Below are 26175 nucleotides of genomic sequence, written 5' to 3'. Positions count from 1 at the left end.
TGCGTCTTGGGTTTCAGAACGTGCTTAGTGTGTGTGTGTGTGTGTGTGTGTGTGTGTGTGTGTGTGTGTGTCTGTGTGTGTGTGTGCGTGTGTGCGTGTAGCTACCATGGCCTTCAAACACATCCCACAGCAACAATCATTTAGGTCTGGGTATGCCTATAATCATGGAGATATTGAGGCCTATAATAGTCCAAAGTTACAAAGCCTTTCTCCATTCTCTCTACATTTCCTCGGTTCCGGTGCGTGCCTTCGTGTATTTGTGTGTCTTCTATCCGAGTGCGTGGTCTGCATAGGCGGGCGGGTGTGTGCATGTCAGTGTGTCGGGCCTTCATGAGACGCCTACGGATCGGACGGGAACGGCTGCGGTCTGATAATTGACGTTGTATATACTGTAGCGAGTTCCGTCTCTTTGGCTTTTGATCTATCTAGCTTTCTATCTATCTATCTATTTATCAATCTCTATCTACCTATCTATTTACCTCTTTTTCAGTATATCTAGCTATCTCTTTTTTTTTTACAGCTAAGGAAACAGTTCAAAGGTCACAAAAAAGATTAAAAAACGCTAATCGCTGTTCCCACAAAGACAAAAGTAATAAGCGGCCAAAATTAGAGGTCAATTTCGGGAGGAGAGGTGTCTTCCTATCTACCCATCTATCAGTATCTCTATGTTCATCTAGCTGCCTATCCATTCATTAATCTCTAATCTGTTCATATTCATCTATTTACATTTACCTATCCGTCAATGCATACCTGTCTCTCATCTGCCAATCTATCCATCCATCCCTATATTTGTCTTTGTATCCAGAGCTATCTATCTATATATCTGTCAGTCTGTATTATGTATGTATGTGTGCGTGTATGTATGTATGTCTCTTTGTAACTATATGTGTACGTGTATCCATCCATCTATCCATCCACGTTTTACTGTTACTCGGTTTTAATACGCGTCGCGGTCATGAACGTGTCTGGTCGTCCCGGGGTTCACACGTGTCAGACTGCGACAGGTGCGGCGGGCAGGTAGACTTGTAATGCACATCGCCGCTCGGAATAACAACACGGAGAACCACGGCGACGAGTTTTAAGGAAGAGAAATTGCACCTGCCATTCCATTAGCATCACCTTTCCGTGGTATTTGGGAGACAGGTAGCGAGGAGAGAGAGATTGTAGTGCCCATTCCATCAGTGTTACCTTTTCGTGGCAGTGGAGGAAGGTAGGGAGGAGAGATAAAGATTGTAGTTCCCATTCCATTTGTATTACCTTTCCGTGGTCATAGGGACAGGTAGGGAGGAGAGAGAGATTGTAGTTCCCATTCCATCAGTGTTACCTTTCTGTGGTCATAGGGACAGGTAGGGAGGAGAGATAAAGATTGTAGTTCCCATTCAATTAATATTACCTTTTCGTGGTCATAGGGACAGGTAGGGAGGAGAGAGAGATTGTAGTTCCCATTCCATCAGTGTTACCTTTCCGTGGTCATAGGGACAGGTAGGGAGGAGAGAGAGATTGTAGTTCCCATTCCATTTGTATTACCTTTTCGTGGCAGTGGAGACAGGTAGCGAGGAAAGAGAGATTGTAAGCCCTATTCCATTAGTATTAACCTCTTCGTGGTATTGGAGACAGCGTGTTATTATGTGTATTGTGTGTTTTTAGTGCGGTATGAATTCATCGGCTTGTAAACAATGTGCGGTTATTCTGTAGTCGTGGATTTCTGATTAGTTATTTTTGTGTGGGAGTGTGATATGGGGAAGCCTGTCAAAAGCCTGGTTGGTGGCGTCTCACAGCTGTACGAGAGTGAGGAAATGTTAAGTAGGCGACAGGTGATAATAGCCGGTAAGTAAAGTCAACTATAGAAAAAACTCACCGTACATTAAACTGACCCAGAGGAAATGTTGAGTAGGCGAGCGACAGATGATAACGGTTGGTGAATAAAGTCAACTATAAAAATAAAAATCTCACCGTACGTTAAATTGACCCAGAAGCCCCGGCCCCTCCTCCATGGCTACGGGAGCTGAATAGATGAAAGCAGGTTGGGGTTAGGAGTCAAGATTACCGTGCGGGGAGGGTGAGGAAGGGGGCGGGGGGACTTCTGAACCAATTTAATGTAAGGTGACTATAATATAATGTCCTGGGCTTATGGTATATGGAGTAGGGTGGCTGGTTCCTTCCTCCGCCTCCTCCATCCTTTATTTATAGTTCTGGGATAACAGGAGTCGCACTAATGGGTAAATAAAGGATATATATAAGTTCTAAATCAACGGCGTTAGACTAGCGTGGCCATTTCCTTCCTCCGCTCCTCCGCCCCCTCCATCCTTCTCATATCGCTCGGGATCACAAACAAACACACCAATGGTTAAATGAATGGCCCACAAAAGCAATTCCAATAAATTAAAATAGATAGAGGCCAAATTAGAGGATCATATATCATTCGTAGAGCAATTGGAACCTTTTAAAGCTATCTAACGGAATTTGATGTTCTTCTGTTGATCTTTCCGAGGCATTTAGTGAAATCGGAGTCTCTGTTGTTTATCTTTGTGTTAAGCCTCGAGCGACTTAGATAATTATTTTTTTTAAAGTAGAAAGTATTTGTTTTTGTTGTCTTAATGGATATACAGCGGGAAGGGAGTGTTGATGCTTATCTTTACGGTCTAAGCCTCCAGCGATTCGGGTATTGCTAGACCGACATGGGTACTGCTAGACCGACTTGGGTATTGCTAGACCGACTTGGGTATTGCTAGGCCGACTTGGGTATTGCTAGGCCGACTTGGGTATTGCTAGGCCGACTTGGGTATTGCTAGGCCGACTTGGGTATTGCTAGACCGACTTGGGTATTGCTAGGCCGACTTGGGTATTGCTAGGCCGACTTGGGTATTGCTAGGCCGACTTGGGTATTGCTAGGCCGACTTGGGTATTGCTAGACCGACTTGGGTATTGCTAGGCCGACTTGGGTATTGCTAGACCGACTTGGGTATTGCTAGGCCTTTTATATTAAGTTTACTTACACCGTCATTCATTTTGTTGTTGTTGGTGGTGGTGGTGAAGGAAGGGAAGGTCTGTCTCGTGTTACTGAATTACCAGCGAGTTTTAATCTTAACGGGATACTTAACCTCTTTTTTTTCTTTCTTTTTTTACTGTTGGAGCAGCTTAGTTTTTTTTGTTGTTGCTATATTTGTATTTTTGCCCTTGAGCCGCCTCCCTTGCTGTAAAAAAATAGGAAGTTTCAAGGATTTTCTTTGTTTCAAGTCTCGGGTAACTTCAACAGATTTTTTTTAATGAAAGGGAAATGTTTAAGCGTTGTCTTCACGAGATGCGTAACGAAAAGTGTATTTGTTATGTCTTTTCCAGCCTCGTATATTAGGATTTTATTTATTTATTTCTAACGGAGGTATGTAGTGTTTATCTCAGTGACGTTATGTGGCGAAGAGAGAGGTTTTATGGCCTCTCTTAAATCAATCAACAAAAAGTATGTATTAGTCATTTTTTAAGCATCGTATACCAAGACTTCTTTTTATTTCTCACGGAGGTATTTAGTGTATATCTTAGTGAAGTATATAACGCAGAGAGAGATTTTACGGTTTATCTTAAATCAATCAACAAAAAGTATGTACTGGTTATTTTTTTCAAGCATCGTATACCAAGACTTCTTTATATTTCTCACGGAGGTATTTAGTGTATATCTTAGTGAAGTACATAACGCAGAGAGAGGCTTTACGGCTGTTCTTATATCGAGCAGCTTCAGTCTTGTCAAGCTTTCCCAGGACGCCGCCAGGTCAGATCGGGTCCGTGGAGTTGAGGGTCAGAGAGGGCGGTAACCTTTGCAACTCCCTTCCCTTTTTTTCTTTTTTTTAGGGCACTGTCTTGTCCCCTCTCATGTGTGGTTATTGTTCGACATATCTCTCTTTTCCCACGCTTTCATATAGATTTGGTTCCCTTTTTCCTCGTCTCTTGTTTTGTCCGATTAGTAAGTCTTGGTAAAATCTGTGACCCGCATCTAATATCAACTTCAAGGGATAATGTTTGGTTAGACGGTATCTCTTTTCAATGGTTGATGTCCGGTATCTCTCTCATATTCCCACGCTTTTATATTTTTCTTGGTTTTTCTTTCTCCTTGCCTCTGTGTCATCCGATTAATAGGTCTTCGTAAAATCTTTGAACCGTATATTTACAAGTTCACGGTATGGGGTTTAACAGGGCGGAACCTTTCTTGTGACCATCTTGTTCTGTATCTCTCCTTTTCCAACCCTTTTCACATTCTTGGTTTCCCTTTCTCTTTATTTCTCTGTCATCCGATTAATAGATCTCTGTAAAATCTTTGAACCGTGTATTAACAAGTTCAAGTTCGTGTCTGATAGGGCGGCACCTTTTTTGTGGGTGTCTTGTTCGGTATCTCTCCTTTTCCAACCCTTTTCACATTCTTGGTTTCCCTTTCTCCTTCTTTCTTTGTCATCCGATTAATAGGTCTTTGTAAAATCTTTGAACCGTCTATTAACAAGTTCAAGTTCGTGTCTGATAGGGCGGCACCTTTTTTGTGAGTCTTTTCGGGGTGTATCTCTCCTTTTCCAACTCTTTCATTTTTTGTGACCTGAAAGCATAATTGAACATCCCTAAAGCTGATCTGATTATCGTATACTGGAGTCAATTATCGCACATCTGGGTAGGCGGGACTTCCCCTTGGTCTACGACTCTACATGTTCCCCCAAAAGTAGGTCCACCGCCACCCCCCTTAATCTCTCGGCAAGGTAAATAGACCGTATGATATAGTAATTAAGTTGCGAATCGGAGTGTAATGGAGACGGCACACTTCATTTAGAGGGCACGGCTGAGCGGAGGCCTGAAATACAGCGAGACTTTCCCTGGACGTCGCCACTAACCGTATACTAACAAGTTTGCGGGCCGGTGTGTGATGGGGCGGCGTACTTAACTGGGCGCCCGAGGTTGTGTGGACGTCTGGGTGCGGTGGTGAGGCGGGCGTGCGGTCGTGGGGGAGTGGCTATTTGTTGGGAATGTGAGAGAAGAGAGAGGAAGAGGAAGGATAGGGAGAAAAGAGAAAGAAGTTGAATGAGGGAGAAATAATGGAAGAGGTAGTTTGAGGAGAAAATATGGAAGACAGAGGAAAGGTGAGGGAGAAAAGATGGAAGGGTGAGGAAGAGAAGAGGAAAGGAAAAGGTGGGACGAAGGAGAAAAGAGAGAAGAGAGAAGAGGTAAGGTGAGGAAGGAAATTTGAGAGGGCGAGGAAGAAGGAGAAAAGAGGAAGAAGAGGTTGTTGAGGAAGAAAAGAAAGAGAATAGAGAAAAAATGATGAAGGAGAAAAGAGAAGAAGAGGTATAGGATGAGAAAAAAAGAAAGGGAACAGAAAATAAATGAGATGAAGGAGAAAAGAAAGAGAAAAGAAAGGATGTAGGATGAGAGAGAGAGAAAAGAAGAAAGGGAGAAGTCGGATGAGAGAGAAAAAAATGAGAGGAAAAGGTAGAATGAGGGAGAGAAGAAGAAAGGCAGAAGTGAAAATGAGGGAGAAGGAGGTGGGAAGAGGGATAAATTAGAGGAAGAAGTAGGATAAGGAAGGAAGGAAAGGAAGAGGGATAATAAGGAAGAGAGAAAGAAGTAGAATTAGAGAGAAAAGAAGAGGAGGAGAAGGTAAAATGAAAGGAGAGAAATTGTATGAGGAAGAGAGAAAAAGTAGAATGAAGGAGAAAAGGAGATTGAAGTAGAATAAGAGAGAAAAGAGAGAACATTAAGGAGGAGGAGAGGAGGAAATTAAATGTTAGTGGATATAAAAACAATGTATCTTGCTATGTGTTAAGGGTTTCTTGGTTGTAAAGGTAAAGTTCAGTGCGTGTTTATGGTTCTTGCTTGTAGTTTGCATATATGTTTAGAGGCAGAGGAAGGGGAGGTAGACAGGTGAATCATTAAGGAAAAGAGTAGAGAGTAAGAGTTGGTATGCTGCCCACCTTGGTAAGAGCTATTGTGTCTTGGGCGTTTTTAGCTTATTGTGAATTTGTTAGCTTGTATATGACCCGAGTTTATTGTAGTACTGATTTTCAACGTAACCTAACCAAATCGAAACAGATACTAGGGGGTCTTGACTCAGAAAATTCATATATGCTTCCTTACTAATGAGACTTTCTATACAACAAAGTGAGGGCATTCTTTGTTGAGTGTGAATTCATTGGGTTGAATATCATCTGTTTATTTTTATGGTAGTGGTTTTTTAGTTAGGTGTTTTTTGGGCAGGTGTAAATGACTCCAATACACGATAATCAGAGCAGCTTTGGGGATGTTCAGTTATGCTTTCAGGTCACAAAAGGAAACTGTAATTAACGCTTAAATTCATTGGTTTCTGCATCATCTAGGTTTATTTCTGTAACTGGCTTTTTGATAATTTTTTTTGTATCATCTGAGTTTATTTTGTGGCAGTGGCTTTCTGATCAGGTGTTTTTGATCTGGGTTTACTTTGTAGTACTGGCTTTCTTCTGATCAGGTGTTTTTTGCGTGTGATATGGGAAGCCAATTACAAGTCTAGGCCCCGCCGTACCCCGCCAGCACCCCTCCAGCCGCCAGTCAGTCAGCCAGCACACGACCAATGATTACACGCATCGCTAGCTGGCCCCTCGTCGCGGCCCTCACTCTGCCCCACACGCCCCCTCGTCTCCACGCTGCCCATCCTGACGTACGACCTTTCCTGAAACGACAACACTGAAATTACATCCTCACCCCCTCTACTGCTACTACTATTACTACTACTACTACTCCACATAGCCCATTCTGACGTGCGACCTTTCCAGAAACGACAACACTGAAATTACATCCTTCCTCTCTCCCCTTCACCACGTCTCCATGCTGCCCATCCCGACGTACGACCTTCCCAGAAACGACAACACTGAAATTCCATCCTTTTTCCCCTCCCACCATGTCTAAACGCAGCCCATCCTACACTTTGACATATCCTTTCCCTTTCACCATTTCGCGCATCCCTTCCAAATTTACACTCTTGCCAGACAACGATATACTGTTTTACGCCTTCCCCCGCCTCATGTCTCCATACAACCCATCCTGATATGTTACCTTGCCAGAAACAACGATGGTATAACTCACAGCCTCCCCTTCCACCAGGTATCCGCAGCTCGACCCAACCTACACTCTTTTCAAACATAACAATACACTCTGACTTAACATCCTTCTCCCTACTGCTTCTCTATACAGCGCATCCTGATATGTAACCTTAAAACCCACTCCTTACCCACTCCGCTACCCCTAACCACCACTCATCCACATTTGTACTCTTTCCACACACAATGCCACACCGACTCACACAGCCCTTTCAATCTCCTCTTTCCAGGTACAAAGATACACTTACATTACTGTTGGTACCTTCTCCATCCTCTCCCCCGCCCCCTTAACCTCTCCTGACCTATCTCGACATTCGCTCTTTACATATACAAAGATACACCCTTGATCTGTTTGTACAATCTCCTCGTCCCCGTATAGTTCACCCTGACATCCACCCTTTAGTGTATACATTGATATTTAAAAGGCGTCTAACAACACCTACTTCGCCGCCCGACTGATCTGAACTTCCACCCTCACCAGATACTACGGACACTTGTGATGTTTGTACACACTCCCCCTCGCATTCCATCCATCCCTGCCTTATAGATACCCTTAACCTACTCACCCATACTAATCTAGACCTTCTCCAGATACAATGACACACTTTGCTCTACTTATCTCCTCATCCCCTCCCCGACACCTCCTCTCTCAGTCTAATTTGGAGCACATCCTTACCAAGACGCATTCAGACTCTTCATACGCATCCTACGCCTCATGCTACCCTATCCTGACAAATGCACTCTCTATACTTCCGAAGATACACATAGTTACCCCGTTACTTATAAGACATTTCGCCGCCCAAGAACACAGATTTGACAAGGCTTTCGTAGGAGTTGTGGGCATTTCCAGGAGTAGTTTTATGACCCTGGTGTTAGTTTGACCCTTCTTCTGTACCATGAACCTAAGGAAACACTCAATAGAACTCGACTGACCCCATCTTTAACCTTTAGAAATTGTTAATGTGAGAAGCGATAGTCTTATAATACCAACCATCTCCCTCGCCTTCCCCCTGCAGTCTGTTTTGCCACACCCTTACTAAGACACACTCACTCTTTACACACTTTCCACTCGTCTCATGCTACCCTATCCTGACATGTGCACTCTCTATACACCCAAAGATACACTTGTCTGCTCTACCTCGCTTCCACCTGGTCTATTATGGCACACACCCTTATTTCCACTCGTCTCCTGGTACCCTATCCTGACATATGCACTCTCTATACACCCAAAGATACACTTGCCTACTCTACCTCGCTTCCACCCGGTCTGTTATGCCACACCCCCTTACTAAGACACACTCCCTCTTTACACACCTCCCACGTCTCCTGCTACCCCACCCTGACATATGCACTCTCTATAGACCAAAAGATACACCGTTACTTGCGTAGTCTCCTTCACTTCCACCCACTCTGTTTTGGTACACACCCTTATCAAGACACGCCCAGACTCTTTACACACCTCCCACGTCTCTCACCGTTCACCCTGACACATTCCCTCTTCAGGCATTGCGAGTTCGATACACCTCCGCCCCCTAAGGCACCGCAGCAAGTGAAAGAAGGGTGTACGAAGCCTTGACAAGCAGGTCTCTGTAGCCCCACCCCGCCAGGCCGTGCCATGCACCAGCTGCCTCCCTTACACTGCCTTGGACTCTTTGCTTCCGAGTCACCACGAGCATTGCACAGCCTCTCTCTCTCTCTCTCTCTCTCTCTCTCTTCTCTTCTCTTCTCTTCTCTTCTCTTCTCTTCTCTCTCTCTCTCTCTCCAGCACAGGCCATGAAATGCGAGTCAAGGTTATCAAAGCAAAATATAAATGAGGTTTTCGTATGACGGAGCAAAATGAAAGAGAGCAAAATCAAAACGAAAGTATGACTCTCTCTGCAGCACAAGCCAAAAAATTAAAGTAAAAGTTATCAAAGCAAAATATAAATGAGGTTTTCATATGACAGAGCAAGATGAAAGAGCAAAATCAGGAAGAAAAATATATAATGAGAGTGATTATCTGCAACAAAACCTCGGAAATGCAAGTAAAGGTTATCAAAGGAAAATACAGATAAGGTTTTCATATGACGGAGCAAGATGAAAGAGCAAAATCATGAAGAAAAATATATAATGAGTGAATATCTGGAGCTCAACCTCGGAAATGCAAGTAAAGGTTATTAAAGCAAAATACAGATAAGGTTTTCATCTGACGGAGCAAGATGAAAGAGAGTAAAATCAAGAGAAAAATGAAACTAAAGTATTTGGACTCTGCACCACAAGCTCAGAAATGCAAGAAAAGACTGTCAAAACAAAATACAGTTGAGATTTTCTTATGACGGAGCAAGAAGAAAAAAGAACAAAATCAAGCAACAAAAACAATAAACGAAAGTATGACTGCGAAATCTTGGACTGGAATGAAAAAAAAAAAAAAAAAAAAAAAGACGAGGCGTTTATTTTCTCCGAGCGGGTTAATTGACGTGTTCTGATTCCCTTTACCGGTGCTGACCAAGCGAGAATTCGGACTCAGGAGCCTTCTTGGGGTTGGGGTTTCCAGTTCACGTTCGGACACAGACTCAGCGGCAGAAACAATGGTCCGCTGTTGCTGTTTTTGTGAAGTGTTTGCAGCGGGTGTTCAGGGCCGGCGGGGAGGGAGGGAGTGTCTGGGTGAGTGATGTGGGTAATTCTTCAAAGTATTGGTTAAGGTAAGGCATGGGTCGCGCGAGAGAGAGACTGGTTACTGGGTTGTCTCTTCCTCGCAAATAGTTAAGTAAGTACCAAACATATAAGTGGGGTGTTCAGGGCCGGCGGGGAGGGAGGGAGTGTCTGGGTGAGTGATGTGGGTAATTCTTCAAAGTATGGGTTGAGGCATGGGTCGGCGCCGAAGCACACACATCTGATTAGGCTTTCGTAGGAGTTTGGGGTATTTCTAGGGATATTTTCGTTGGAGTTTGGGGTATTTCTAGGGATAGTTTTCGTTGGAGTTTGGGGTATTTCTAGGGGTAGTTTTCGTTGGAGTTTGGGGTATTTCTAGGGGTAGTTTTCGTTGGAGTTTGGGGTATTTCTAGGGGTAGTTTTCGTTGGAGTTTGGGGTATTTCTAGGGGTAGTTTTCGTTGGAGTTTGGGGTATTTCTAGGGGTAGTTTTCGTTGGAGTTTGGGGTATTTCTTTGGGTAGTTTTATGACCCGCGCCTAAACCCACATATCTGACTAGGCTTTCGTAGGAGTTTGGGGTATTTCTAGGGGTAATTTTCGTTGGAGTTTGGGGTATTTCTAGGGGTAGTTTTATGACTTGCCCCTAAACCCACATATCTGACTAGGCGTTCGTAGGAGTTTGGACTTCAGAATCACACTGGATGGAAGAGAGAGAAAGAAAAAATGGAGATTACTACAGCAAGGTTTACTTCCACATTATTAAACGTATCGAACTCCCATTACGACTATTCTCCAAGGCCACAGAGATGACTAACTGGGTTTCCATGAATTACTTTCTCTTTGAAGGTGCGGAAGCCGTGTAAAACTATCAACAGGATCACAAATTGACCTCTCTTTCGGCCACCTCTTTGGATTCTTTTGGGGAGCAGCGAGTAGCGGTCTTTTTTTTATATTATTGTTTCCTTTTTTTTGTGCCCTTGAGCTGTCTCCTTTGTTATAAAAAAAAAAGTCCATGAAAATCCCAGCAACTTACCTTTAAGAATACGGTCTCCAAAATCAAACTGGATGGCAGGGAGAGAAAAAAAAGATGGAGAACACTATACGACAAGGTTTAGTTAGTCCCCCCGGTGGCTTGCGAATTCCACAGGTGCAAGTTTTTGGGGCGGATCACGCGATGGCTGTAGACAGGTATCGCTTTCACTTCATTCATTAGTCCACAACTGTCGGGGAGTCGCTCGCTGGACATGCCTTCTTTTCTACCTGTCTTCTCCTGCCCAAAGTGTTCCCGTATCATCCATCATGCGATCTGATACTCATACCCGCCTGGCCGCCCTTTGAACCTCTCTCCCTCGCGCCGTGCGGTAATTGATTTGCGTGGCTTCATTCTTAAGAGCAACAGTCTGCATATTCAGAAGCATGATGTGACTGGTGAAAGGTGAATGGAGGGTGATGCGGTGCGGCGTGGTGGTGAGAGGTGATGAGGGTGTGGTGAGGGTGTGGTGGTGCGAGGTGGTGAGTGTGTGGTGGTGTGTGTGGTGGTGTGTGTGGTGGTGTGTGTGTGGTGGTGAGTGTGTGGTGGTGAGTGTGTGGAGACGAGGGTGTGGTGGTGAGAGGTGGGGGTCAGGGCGTGGCTAGAATGGATAGAAATACTGCCTGAATCGGGAGAAAATGACCTATAAAACTAAAGTCAACTGAAGCTACTGACGAAAACTGGTCGGGCGGTCAGGGTGCGGCGCCGGGGAGGCTGGAGTGGCACGGGGCTGGGCGGGGTTGGGCGGGGAGGAGCGGGGCCTGCGGGGGAGGGTGACGCGGAGCGGGGAATTCTGAATTCCAGATGTTTATCGCCCCTGAGTGACTCATGGCCACGGAACTGCTATAATACCGCTACACTGTCCCCCTCCCTCCTTTTCCTCCTCCTTCCCTCCCTATTTACCTTCGGCCGCCGCTGCTAAACAAGACGCGTCAACAAGCAGCCCCACGCCGTCACCGCCACGCTGCTGAGGACGCCCGCGCACTCATTGTTCGACGCTGCTCCTCACCTCGCCCGGAATCCTGGTCCGCATCAGGGTTAAAAGAGGCTCGGATGGCTTCTTGACGTGTTTTCGTTGTCTGACGGGCGGCACTCGTGTCCACATTACACAGTCGCGGATGCATCGCCGAGCTGCCAGAGTGTTGGGCTGGGGCGGGCTTCAGCTGTTCCTCCCCCAGATTATGTTGCCCCCGGTAAGACAAAGGCCTCGTTAGGTATCAACATAATGGTGAAATGCCGGAATTTTCTCTTTTCTATACTCGAACACGATCTCTGCGTGTAACGAAACACAGGAGAAATTAATCCAGACAAGGAATGGTTTGCCGGCGCCGGGGATCGAACCCGCGACCAGCGTAACGGGAGAGCCACTCCTTTACCAGTCGGCCAAAGAGGTACCCCCCTGGCTCAGAGGGTTATGGGAGGCTCGCCCATCAGGCAAGTCAGCATTACAATGAAGCAAGAGAGGTCAGGTAACACTTTCAGGTCGCGTTTCTAAAAACTGGAAAGTCCGATCACACTTAACGATGTCCGTTCTTTACGACTCGTTTCCCGAGACATAAAGAGGCGCACGCCCTCCAGCTCTGGTCGGGGGCGGGCCGGATTCACAGGGACGGACCGAAGAAAGTTACCATTCCAGCGGCTTGGCAACAGACTCGCCAAATCCCCTCAACCTGTCCACAGCCGCCTTGGTAAAGTCTGTGTTGAGGCGCCGCTGTCATGGCGTGGCGACGCTCGTCATGCTGCATGGCCGTCGTCAATGGGTTGTATTTATTTACTTTTCCTCCTTCCGTAAAATTATTGAAATCCTGCAAAGGACCGTCTCAGATGTGTGTAATTGTGCGCTTATCACTGTCAACCTCATCACGTGTTGTGCAGTTTGGTCAGCGTCGTGACGGTCAAGGGAAACTCGTTGAAGCCGATGGGAATCAAGAGACTGATCAGAAGTTTTCTCCATGTCTGTAACACCTTCACCGGACATTATCTTGGCGTTAAGTCGGAGGCTGGTGATGGAGCAGCGGCCTTCTCCGGCGTGTCTCAATGCATCAACTGTGACGCGAGGGAGGCGCCGCTCCCCGCCGCCTCCCTGTGGCTCCGCAGCCCCGCGGCCTCACGCTTTGTTCCCGCTGCGCCTCGCCGCGCCGTGCAAGGCTGCAGCCGCTTGTTAGCATCGTTACGGCGTGCCTCCCGCTGATGGGAATTCTTTATTAGTAAAGATGTTGCCGCGAGTGGCGTGCGTCACGCATTTCAACAGAGTGAAAACTAATGAATCTGCCAGTCAGTGGCTGGAACAAAGGGGCGTAGGGGCGACCAGTGTTGAGGGGGAGGGTTTCACCATCAGCCTTGTGTTCTCATTATTCACGCAACGCAGCCGCCAGTAAAAAGGGTGAAAACACTCCGCTCAAAAAGCAGACAACATGTTTCCAACAATGATTGCAACCCGCGCAGCTCAGGTCAAGGAGGCGCCGGCAAAGGTCACGGCGCAGCTCGTTCCCACACTCCCTCCCCCGCGCGGCCTGCCTGCCTGCCTGCCTGCTTGCCTGCCTGGTGCCCCATACTAGAGTAAAACTGGTACGGATTAGCAGCAAAAAGCAAGGCCAAGACTTAGTGCCTGTACCCGGAAGATCAGTGAAAATACCAGTGCGTCCAATCAAAAGTGGCGGTGGTGGCGGCGGCGATCTATTTACGTGGTGATACTGTACGCAGAGGAGTCACGATTATCTAGTTATTCTTATTCATTTGTAGTTCAGAAGTTTCCTCACATCAACTTACTGAACCGTCACTCCGTTTTTTACTAGCAGTCAGAACACATTGGCGGACCGTCGCTGCCGCTTCCTGGCCTTTCATCTCCTGCCGTCTCCGGGATGATTCAGGAGATTTGCTGCTAAAGGTCTCTGTTTTTGTGGCCTGAGGGAGGCACAACACAACCCAGTGACTGTTTTCCCGTGTTCGTATTTAACTTGGGCGAATTCTTCCTGAAAGTCTTCTACAGTTTTTTAATTAAGAGCGACAAGTATCTTATTTCATTTACTCCTTGGCGTTCCTTCTTTTCCTGTAAAGAGAAGGAAAAAAAGAGGACCGTCGTTGAGGCTGACAAGACAAGTGTTATTTGTCGACAAAGTCCCGCGCCTTGATCAACAGTGTATCGACATGTTATGAAATATCATTCTGGAAGTGTTCGTGTTGGTCAGCCTTGCACCGGCGACGAGGCTCCAGCAAGACGGAGGCTGCCCGCACGCACATACCATCGTCTTTGGTACGAAACTGAGTCTAGAGAAAGTTGAAAGAGACGGAGTTGAGTCTGCCGGCAATTGCCCAACACTCGAGGCTGTGCAGGGAACAGACGGCGCTCGGAGTAGCGGCGCATCTGTGGGGGGCCGGGGGTCCTGGCCCCCCTCAGCCAGGCGCTGGGCCCCTTCACCTCTGACTTCCCAGCTGAAACTTTATATTTGTAAAGTACTGGTTGGCCCATCTCTATATTACAGCTTGGTATAAATACCTTGTCAAGTTGTCCACCTCTAGATGAGGGTTTTACCTCTCTTTGGTCTCGAAATTTGTAGAAAATAATTAATTATAAGGTAATGAACGTTTACGTAAAGGACGGAAAGTTATGTGAAGCACAATGCATTTTAATAAAAAAAACAATACACAGCATCAAAAGCTTTAAGTCAGCACAGAGTTTATTGTGGATGAGGGAAGCCAAAAAGAATAAATAAAACACATGAAGGCAGGGCGGGAAGAAGCAAAGCGTATCGTCACGAATAACGCAGAACACAGGAATGTACGCTATGCAGAGTTCTTGGGTTTGAGGACGGCCGCCGCGGGGGAGGAGGCGAGTCGTGAGAGTTGTTGCGGCGGCCCGGCGATGAGGCAACGCTTAGCACCGGCCCGTGCAGGAAGCGACGCAAGAGTCGGCCGAGGGGAGACGAGAGCAACGTTACCATATTATCGTACGCATAACACTGTATTTTCCGCTCTCTGGCCCATGAATTATGCAGAAAAGAGCATCAGTAATTCCCGATTTTAACAATGATTATAAATGCATATCGTTATCTTTGTAGGTGCGATAGTTTTTGGTCAGAAATCGGCAAAAATAACACGCCGAGTACGACAATCTGGTAATGTTGGACAAGAGCGTCAAAGCGTGGCGCGGCGGACACGTACGACAAACAGTGTAAAGGCGTCTGTGTCGGCGTGTTCCATTCATGTGTATCATTTCGAGTGTGTGTGTGTGTGTGTGTGTGTGTGTGTGTGTGTGTGTGTGTGTGTGTGTGTGTGCGGTCGTCTTTTATGAGTCGTGCAGACCCTGATGACGGTATGCTCAGACGCCTCCTCCTCTCACATCAACTATCTCCATCAACTATTTCCATTAACTATTTCCATCATCTATTTCCATCAACTATTTCCATCAACTATTTCCATCAACTATTTCCATCATCTATTTCCATCAACTATTTCCATCAACTATTAACTATTTCCATCAACTATTTTCATCATCTATTTCTATCAACTATTTCCATCAACTATTTCCATCAACTATTTCCAAAGGCCAAAAGGGAGATCAATCGGGTTTTTATGAGTGGTATTTTTAGTTTCGTGGTGCAGAAGGGTCACACTACCAGAAGAGTCATAAAACTAGCCCTGGAAATGCCTCAAACTCCTACGAAAGCCTTGTCAAATAGGTGTACTTGGGCGCCAGAATGTTTAAAAATACGACCCTGAGCCGCTGAAGTGAAAGACTGCGTTGGCTGGTGTACCGTGACGCGTCTTGGTTTACTGGTCGTCGGTGAGGAATCTGTTCATCCCCACGCACACGCAGCCAATAGTATAAACCAAGGATACTAGACTCCTTAGTAACCCTCTCCCGGGACATGAAAAAAATACGTAATGGACCTAAACATACGACACTTAGTTCACTATGTTCAGACTCTCTAATACTCGTCCGTTTCCTGTTCTGTTCTTACGGTTGCGCGCTCAGCTATAAGAAATCAAATCCTCTCTCAGAACAATAAGTGATACCAGAACAGTCTAAATCACACACCACTTTAGAGTTTTCAATGTCCATTCTCTCTAGTTTTCCCTCGTTTCTAAAAGTTCCCTTCCTTTAGTAACACACGCAGTTAAGAAATCAAAATACCTCTCCCAGGACAATAAATGACACCGAAACAGGCTAAATCACACGCCATTTCAGAGTTAGCAATGTCCATCCTCCCTAGTTTTCCCTCGTTTTCCTATAGTTCCCTTCCTACAGTGACGCACGCAGTTAAGAAATCAAAGTACCACTCCCACACAATTTCAAAACGGTTTTATACGTCGTTTTAGAGTTAGCAGTGTCCATCCTTTGTAGTTTTCGCTCATTCCTTATTCTATCCATATACTCTCCCTTGGCCAATACTTTCAAAGGCAGCAACTGTATAGACTTCATGGGGGAGGACGAGGATGAGGTGCGTAGCCGAGCCTGAGTGCGCCAGAGTCGTTCCTCACCGCTGGGTCGTGACGTGAGTTGGCCTTCAGTCTCAACGCTTTTTGCTCTTACCTTTCCCGGCTGATTGAATCCATATATGTTGAACGGCGGCCTTAATTATGCTCCTCGTTTGCCTTCTATGGCTGATTTGATTCGCAGGTGCACGCAAGGTTGATATGTGGGTTGCGTGGTTATGCATTCGTGGCGTGGCATGGGGTGGTTTTTGATGTTCTTTTGTTTCTCGTTGTTTTGCAGGAATAACTGAATCCGTATTGAGAATGGTAGACTTTTAATGGTTTCTAAGTTATCTTCTTTATGGTTTCTTTTATATGTATGTGGAATTGTTTTTATATACGAATGCAAGATGACTAATGATCCTTATAATATTTTTCCCATGGCTGACTGAATTCATACATAGAAAGTTAGCCTCAAATGTCTTCTAAATCGCCGTCTATGGACGATTTGATGCTCATGTGTAACGGCTGACGTGCAAGGCTGTTCACTTCACGGTACGAAGAGACTTGACGTGCCGTTTAGCAAAGTCTTTCATACATTTTTACTTCCCATCCATTTTCAAGTCTTGTTCGATTCCCGGGCGAAGTGGAAAAAATTGGGCGGCTTTTCCGATACCCTACGCCCCTGTCCACCCAGCAGTAAATGGGTATATCTGTTCCATTCTCCTATAATTCCTTCCCCTCCTGTCTCCCTCCGGCATATGGCCACAGATGTTGCGCCGACTAAACGAAACTTTATAACTTTTTCCGAGTCTTGTGTTGATCGCTAACCGTGTGCTCTTTGTCTTGTTTCAGATGTGTCCGAGAGCTACATTGAGAAACAACAGTACAATGGCTGGTACAACAACCTGGCACATCCTAGCTGGGGCTCCGCAGGTACGGTACACACGCACACACGCGCACACACACGCCCCCCCACCCACACACACACACACACGCACAGACACTCATTTTTTTATAGTTTATTCAGTATTTTAACACACATAATATATTGCGTTTTACAGAGCAGTGTTAATAGTTTGATGCAACACAAGAGTAAGATTTAATACTGCAAACTCAGTAATAATATGAAACACACACACACACACACACACACACACACACACACACACACACACACACACACACACACACACACACACACACACACACACACACACCTTGCTTTATGGTTTTCTTTTGCCTTTCATGATTTTTTTTTTTTTTGCTCTATCGCCTCTGCATTTTTTTCCTCCTCGTCACTTCATTCTCAAGCATTTTATTATTTATTTTTTCCACCCGAAGTAACATTATATGAATTCCACATTTATTTTCTTGCTATTTTTTTTGTATCTTTACCTCTAGGTTCTCTCTCTCTCTCTCTCTCTCTCTGTCATTCTAACAAGGAAAACAAGAACACTTCCACCGTAACTCGAAGCGAAGGTAAGGATGCCTCTTACCATACATGACATTGGCGCTCGTCCGTGAGAGATACTTACCCCTCCCTCCTTTTCCTCGCCTTCCGGATACGATCGAGGTGGTCGGCGCGCGCTCCACGGCTGCATTCACCAGGAAACTCGTGTGTACTCCCATAGCTCAAGGCAACACCTCGCCTCCCCCATAGCTCAAGGCGACACGTCTCCTCCAGTGATGTACAGCACCGCAGCACAATCCATTACCTTCACGATCCATGGACAAGCCTCCGCGTGCCTCCTGTCGTCTGGCGTTCATGGACCATTTTCGGAAACGCTTCGCCGCTTATATACTCACATTTGACAGGGCTTTCGTAGGAGTTTACGGTGTTTTCAGAGGTACTTTTATGACCCTGGCAGTAGTTTGTAGCTTCCTTTACTATATACGGAATATGTAAAATATCACTTTCAAATAGCACATGGATGGGAAATGAGAGAGAGAGACGCATGTACGAAGGTTGATCTGAGCACGACGTACGTAAGAAGACGGTCTGCTCACCTATACATCCCCCAAACTGCTCTTTCTACTCTCTGCACTTCTTTTTATGTGGTGATACGTACGTTTTCTATCTCTTTCCTCCTCCGATATTAACTAACGTCACTCAGGGCCAGTCTTACAGTCCAATTCTTTGACCCTATTCTTTGACAACACCCAGCTATCACCTTCCTCAACACTAAACATCCTCCTCCTATCCCTACTCAAAAAAAAAAAACAACTGAAACTTCATCTCTCATCTCTTCCTAAATCAGCTTCCTCGGGGCTGGTTCTTCTCTGTCTCCGCTCCTTCTTCTCCCCTGCACAGTTGCTGTCCATATAGGGGCCCCTGTCCCGCCTCTCTATGTATGAGTATGCATCTCATGTGGGGGGGGGGACACAGCTCAGCTGGAGGGGAAAGAGGGCTCACTCTCTCTCTCTCTCCCTCATACTGTCCTCTCTTTCTACCTCTCTAATCTACCCTCTCTTCTCTCTCTTCTATATCTTCTCTTTCTATTTTGCGCTCTTCTCTTGCTTGCTGCATGCCCTCCCCCCCCTCCCCCCCCTCCCTGCTCCCCTTTCTTTCTCCTCTTGCTCATCTCTATACTGTCCAAACCTATACTGTCATCCCAGCATCTTCACTCTCATCCCAGCTCTCATCTCTCAACTCTCCATCATTTGGAACTCCTCTGTATCATCTGAATCTATCTGTTTCCACTCTTTCACACTTTCAAGAGGAGGGTAGGGAGGTTCCAGAACACCTCTCTTGACTTTTTTTTTTGATCTTTTTAGAGCGATTTTTTTTTTTTTTTTTTTTGCGCGAGTTTTTTTTTTTTTTTTTTTCCTTTTGCTTTCTTTTTTGCTGTAAAAAAATACAAGTTCGTAAGCTCCCTAACCAAACACAAAATACGACGAAATTCCTTGTAGCTCCAGTGTTTGACGTTGATATAAAAATGAGACTGGAATTTTAGAACACCACACGGGAAATTTCTTTATTAGTATCTGGTTTTGAGTAGAAATAACGGATCATTGTGGTGGACATGGATTGGTTTGGACGCTTACAACAATGACTGGTGGACTGTCGAACTGGCCATCAATCTCCGCGGGGTCGGTGGTGAAGCTAACTGGATTACCTCTCAGCACCATGGATCTAGACATGATACCGGCCCAGACGTCTCGCGGAGAATGATAAACGGACGCCCGAGGTAGGGAGAGCAAGGGTCAGCAACGTGAGGGATCTACGCACCGTTGCCAGATTGTCGTACTCAGGCTTAAATATTTGCTGATTTCCGACCCCAAAACTGTCTCCTCCACCCCGATAACTAGATACATTTATAGTTATCATTGAAATGGTTAGTTGTTGGTGTTTTTACTGCAATAGTCATGGGTCAGAAACTGGTAAATACGATGTTCTGAGTACGATAATCTAGCATCGGTGGATCTACGGCATGCCTGGCTCACGGCACGGCACGGCGCGATTAGGCGATGCTGAGTGCCTGCTCCCCTTGCCTAGGAATGCCGCGCGCAAGCCAATGTGAGACTCCGGTCGCTTTTGGGCAATGGAGGATGATTCGCATACATGAAGACTGGCGGTGAAAATGATTGCACGGAGGCGACGGGAAGCTCATTAATGAACCCCTGGACTGCGGATTTCCAACAAGAAGACATCACCAAGCTACAGGAATGGAACAAAAAGTGGCTTCTACAATACAATGAAGAAAAATGTAAAGTCCAGCACACCAATGCCACATGGGAAACACTCCACTACCCACCACAGAAGCAAAGACCTGGGAGTATATGTTAACAGGCTACCAGTGAAGGCGAAATCCGTGCCAATCACAGCGGATGGGTTAACAACTCTATTCATGCACGCCTAAGGATAAGATCGAGGCTTCTCCACGCTCATGACTGTACATTGGTGAATCATCCGGCTATACAAAGACGGTGCGAGTATAAACGGTACGCAGACGATGGGCAGCTGATAAAGACTCTACCCTTGCACGCCTCAGGACAAGATGTACGGTTCCCCGCTTGGTTTAGTATGCATTGCAGGAACCATAACGGAGGGCCAAGTAGGAATAGGTGCGCGGAGGCGATGGGGGAGCTGAATGGACGGGCCTTCCCCTGCAGACCTGAGGAGAGATTTAAGGCCTTGGGAAGATAGATCGTGTAGTGCCATGCGTGTTTGCTTATATATTTAACTCAGGTTCTATGGAGATAATGAGTGAAAATAACTTGTACGAAGGAAAAAGGGAAGTAATTTAGGGTCGTATTGTGACATTTCGTCGCCTGAGAACACCTATTTGACAAGGCTTTCATAGGAGTTTGGGTCATTTCCAGCGGCAGTTTTATAACCCTGGTGGTAGTGTGACCCTTCTTCTGTACCGTGAAACTAAAGAAACACTCATTAGAACACGACTGACCCCCTCTTTGACCTTTAGAAATAGCTGATGTGAGAAGCCAAAGTTTCTTATTATACCGACCTTAAAGTCTTCGGAAGATAAATCGTGGAGTGCCATGCGTGTTTGCTTATATATTTAATTAAGGTTCTATGGAGATAATGAGAGTGAAAATAACTGTACGAAAGGAAAAAGGGAAGTAATTTAGACTCTCCCGCACACAAGGGATGAGTTTGACGCTTTCCAAAGACAAATGATGAGGGAAAACTTTCTATATTTTGGACACTTTGAAGATAGAGGAGAGATAATTATACGAAGAAGATAAGAAGCTGAATCAGACTCTCCCGGCAGACAGAAAGGTGAGTTCGAAGCCTTCCAGAGACAAAAGATGAGCGAAAACTTGCATATTCCTCACACTTGAAGATGGAGATGAAGCAAGGGAGAATAACTCTACGAGGAAGATAAGAAGCTGAATCAAACTCTCCCGGCACACAAGAAGATGAGTTCGAAACCTTCCAACGACAAATGCGTAAAAACATCCATAGTTTGTACACTTGAAGATGGAGAAGAAAGCTAAATTTGACTATGCCGGCACACAAAGGGATGAAATCGAAGCCTTAAAGCAACAAATGATGGACGAAAAAACAAAAAAACATCCACATTCCGCAGACTCGAAGATTGAGGCTATAAATAGTCTATGTAGGTAAAAATGGCCGCTCGGAGGTGATGGAGAGTGCATTCAGACACTTTCCCTGCGCACCTAAGGACGACTTCGAGGCCTCCACGCGGCAAATGATGGATGAAGGCATAAATATCGTGTGCAGTGGAGGATTATCAGCAATATAAAGACGACGGACGGTAAAATAGCAGCACTGAGGCGAAAAGGAGAGGATCAAAACTTATCACTGCGCATCTGAGAATGGTTTCGAAGCCTATTCAGTTGTGAGTTCGTGACCATCGGAGGATTATCAGACAATATATAGACGACACAAGGTAAAATAGCAGCACTGAGGCGAAGAGGAGAGGATCAAAACTTATCACTGCGCATCTGAGAATGGTTTCGAAGCCTATTCAGTCGTGAGTTCGTGACCATCGGAGGATTATCAGACAATATATAGACGACACAAGGTAAAATAGCAGCACTGAGGCGATGGTAAGAGGATCAAAACTTATCATTGCGCATCTGAGAGTGGTTTCGAAGCCTACTCACACACTCGTTGGCTTTTGTTGATTGGAGGATTCTCAAGCAAGTAAGAATCGTTGTAGTAAGCTTTGTAGTAGTTTAGGGTAAGCGGTGGCTGAGTGGTAGCGTGCTGGGCCCACATTCACCACGTGATGGACGACGCGAGTTCGAATCCCCACGCTACCACCTCGGATTTTTCAGTCACCCACATGCTGTCCTGAAGACCACCCATCAACCCGGACTCTAGAGGAAACCGTCCAAGTGAATCAAGAAGGAGTTCCGGGGGGGCAGCATGAGCCAAGAGAAGATGGCGCCACTATAAACACTTGCCTGCGCCATGACGGGCTGGGGCCGAATACCATCCAGGCCCCTCAAGCAAGCCTACCGGCGCTATAGGCGTAGACCTAAAATAAATAAATAAATAAATAAAAAGCATTCGATGGAGAGTTGATCAGACCACTTTCCTCGCACGCCTTGAGATGAATTCGAGGTCTCCACACGCTCGCACGCTCGTTGGTTCTATACATTTAAAAGAGTCCCCAGGCTATATAAAGGTATTGCAGCAAATAAAGCAACACGGCGGAGAGGAGGAGCTATTTACGACTATTCTCAAACGCCTGGGGACAAGTTTGAATTCTCCCGACCCGATAAATGGTCACCCAAGTCCCACATATTCGCCTGGACTTCTTTTTTTCTTTAGGCTTTATGAAGACCACGTATGTTTGTGGATATAGTCGCACGAGGACGATGGAGACGTGATAAAGACGACTCTTGTACACATATGGATCAGTTCAAGGCTTTACTTCCTCTCCCTGGTCATTGGCGCTGTAGACTGACGCATTTAGGTTTTACAAAGACGAGACGAGGAAAACAGTTGCACGGGGACGATGGAGACGTGATAAAGATTGCCCTTGTACACATATGGATCAGTACAAGGCTATAATTCCTCTCCCTGGTTATTGGCTCTGCAGACTGACGCATCCTTAGGCTTTACAAAGACGAGACGAGGAAAACAGTTGCACGGGGACGATGGAGACGTGATAAAGATTGCCCTTGTACACATATGGATCAGTACAAGGCTTTACTTCCTCTCCCTGGTCATTGGCTCTGCAGACTGACGCATCCTTAGGCTTTACAAAGACGAAACATGAAAAAATAGTTGCAAGGAAATGATGAGGAAGCGATTGAAAATGTCCTTAAACACATATGGATCAGTTCAAGGCTATACTCCCCTCCCCGGCCATTGGGTCTTTACACTGAAGGGCTAACTGACTAGACAAAGACGAAACAAGGAAAATGGTTGCAAGGAGATGATGAGGAACGAATTGAGTCAGTCATTACACGTATATGGATCAGTAGAAGGCAATGCTCCCCTCTCCAGTCATTGGGTCTTTACATTGAAGGGCTCAGAGGATATACAAAGACGAGACAAGAATAACAGTTGGATGGGGACGATGGACAGTTGATTAAGACTACCCTCACACACATATGGACCAGTTCAAGGCTTTACTTCCCTCCTCAGTCATTGGGTCTTTACATTGAAGGGCTCAGAGGATATACAAAGTCATTGGGTCTTTACATTGAAGGGCTCAGAGGATATACAAAGACGAGACCAGGAAGAAACAGCGGCACGGAGGCGATGAGGGAGTGATTGAGAATATCCTTAAACACATGTGGATCAGTTCAAGGATAGACTCACCTCCCCGGTCATTGGCTTTGTTAACTGGAGGGCTCGCAGGGTATACAGAAACGAGACAAGGAAAAGTAGTTGCAAAGAGGCGACAGGTTGTCCTTCCACGCTTGTAGATGAGTTAGATCCTATGCTTCCAGCCCCGGTCATTGGCTCTGCACATTGTCGGACCCTCAGGCTAAACAAAGACGAGGCAAGTAAAATCAACTGCTAGGATGCGATGGAGTTAATTAAGACTGTCCTTGCACGCTCAGGGATGAGTTCGAGGCTGCTCCACGCCGACTAGGGGGGCTTCGTGGTGCAGTGGTTAGCACACTCGGCTCACAATCGAGAGAGCCTGGGTTCGATTCCCGGGCGGAGTGGAAAAATTTGGGCGGCTTTTCCGATACCCTACGCCCCTGTCCACCCAGCAGTGAATGGGAACCAGGTATTAATCGGGGGTTGTGTCCCGTCTCCTGGGGTCTGTTCCCTTCTATAATTCCTTCCCCTTCTGTCTCTCTCCGGCATATGACCACAGATGTTGCGCCGACTAAACCAAACTTTCCAACTTTCCACGCCGACTGACTGTGCACATTGGAAGGCCCTCAAGGTATACAAAGACGAGAAAAGTAAAAACAACTGCAAGGAGGAGATGGAGTTCATAAAGACACCGTCCTTGCACGCGTAGGGATGAGTTTGAGGCTGCCTTAATAAACTGATCGGCTCTGCACACTGAAGGATCCTCAGGCTATACAATGACGAGGCAAGTAAAAACAGTTGCTGCTAGGAGGAGATAGGAGTTGATTAAGAGGACGTCCTTGCACGCTGAGGGATGAGTTTGAGGCTGCCTTAAACCGACTGACTCCGCACACTGAAGGGCCCTTAGGCTATACAAGAACGAGGCAAGTAAAAACAACTACTAGGATGCGATAGAGTTAATTAAGACGCTGTCCTTGCACACTTGGGGATGAGTACGATGCTCCCCCCGCTTCAGACATAGAAAGATGAGGAAAACAAAAACAGTTGAAATGAGAAGAAAGAGTTGATTGAGATGCTGTCCTTGTACATTTGGGGCTGCGTACGATATTGTCCCCCGATTCAGACTTATAGAAAGATGAGGAAAATAGAAACAGTTGAAATGAGAAGAAAGAGTTGATTGAGATGCTGTCCTTGTACATTTGGGGATGAGATTGAGGCTGTCCCCGCTGATTGGCTGTACATTGACGGACCTTGACTTGCGGAAAGATGGGGCAAATAAAAACAATTGCAAGGAGAAGAGAAGAAGAGAGTACATTGAGGCCCTGTCCTTGCACACTTGAGGATGAGATTGAGGCTGCTTCCCGCTGATTGGCTGTACACTGACGGGCCTTCAGACTTGCGGAAAGATGGGGCAAATAAAAACAGTTGCAAGGAGAAGAGAAGAAGAGAGTACATTGAGGCCCTGTCCTTGCACACTTGAGGATGAGATTGAGGCTGCTTCCCGCTGATTAACTGCACATACATTGACAGATCCTCAGACTTACGGAAAGATGAGGCAAATAAAACCAGTTACCAGGAGGCGATGAGGAAGCTGAGGCAGATCATCGTCGCACAAATGGGAGATGATTTCGAAGTCTCCCAACGATAAATGTAAACGAAGAGAGACATTCCGTACAGTGGAGGGTCATCAACGCTTGTATAGACACCTCCCCACCCGAAATTGACCTCTCTTTTGGCCTCTTGTTCTTTTTTTTCTTTCGTTGATGCAGTGTGTATTAGTTTGACCCGAGATTGACCTCTGCTGACCTTTCGTTCTTTTTTTTTCTTTCGTCGATGCAGCGTGTAGTTTTTGTTGACCCGAAGTTGACCTCTTTTCTAACTTCTTGTTCTTTTTTTTCGTCGGAGCAGCGCCTAGAGGGCTTTTTTTTGACCCGAAAGTGACCTCTTCTGACCTCTCGCTCTTTTCTGCCGTCGGTGCATCGTCTAGAGATCTTCGTTTGTTGCTGTCCTTGTTTCTTTTCTTCCCTTGAGCTGCCTCCCTCGCTGTATGAACCACGCAAGCAAAAATAACAACACGGAGGCGAAGCGGAGATGATCGTGAGAGACTTTCCCCGTAAGCCTACAAGCACAAGCAGCCTAAAAGATTCATGGTGAACAATGCCATGCTTGTTCGCTTGTTAATTGTTTTCCCAGGTTATGCGAAGACAATACAGGTAAAAATAGCTTCACGACGGCGAGTGGAAGGAAGCTGATTAATAAGACTTTCCCTGCACGTCTCAGGTAGAATTCTAAGCCTCCAAACAAATGACGAACGACGATGTAAATATGCACACTGGAGGATACTTAAGCAATGTAGCGACGATATATGTAAAAGCAGCAACAGGAAGGTGAATAAGACTTTCCCTGCACGCCCTGGGAAGAATTCTAAGCCTCCACACAAATGACGAACATAAATGATCTGTACATTGGAGGATTCTTAAGCAATGTAACGACGATGTAAGTAAAAATAGCTACTCGGAGGCGAAAAGGGGATGATTAAGAGTTTTTTTTTTGCTATATCTGCACACCTGGGGACGAGTTCGAAGCTGCCTTACGTGACTAATGGTGAAGAGAGACAAAGATTTTCACATGGACATTTTTTTTTTTTTTTGGTATTTGATCCCAATGGAAGAAGATGAACATGTTGATGATGAAGAAGGAGGAGAGGGAGAAGGAGAAGCAGGAGGAGAAAGAGAAAAAGAAGAAGAAGAAGAAGAAGGAGAAGAAAAAGAAGACGAAGAAAAA

The 26175-nt window shown here is 45.8% G+C and overlaps 1 protein-coding gene across 3 annotated transcripts in view; it reads left to right on the top strand.

The window, feature by feature from the left end:
- The window catches only part of LOC127003819 (dual oxidase-like), a 138542-nt gene that overhangs the window by 54110 nt on the left and 58257 nt on the right, over positions 1–26175 (top strand). For all 3 annotated transcript variants that reach the window (XR_007757415.1, XM_050870879.1, XM_050870878.1), the window contains exon 2: positions 17031–17111. Coding sequence is in view for 1 of the 3 variants with exons in the window: in XM_050870878.1 (XP_050726835.1) it covers positions 17031–17111 (81 nt within the window). In the remaining 2 variants the exon portion in view is untranslated. The remainder of the gene's footprint in view (positions 1–17030; positions 17112–26175) is intronic.

Source organism: Eriocheir sinensis, chromosome 26 (assembly GCF_024679095.1).
Source record: "Eriocheir sinensis breed Jianghai 21 chromosome 26, ASM2467909v1, whole genome shotgun sequence".
Classification (NCBI taxonomy): Eukaryota; Metazoa; Arthropoda; class Malacostraca; order Decapoda; family Varunidae; genus Eriocheir; species Eriocheir sinensis.
The sequence above is the reverse complement of the archived record's forward strand: the minus strand, read 5'-3'. Positions and strand labels throughout refer to the sequence as shown.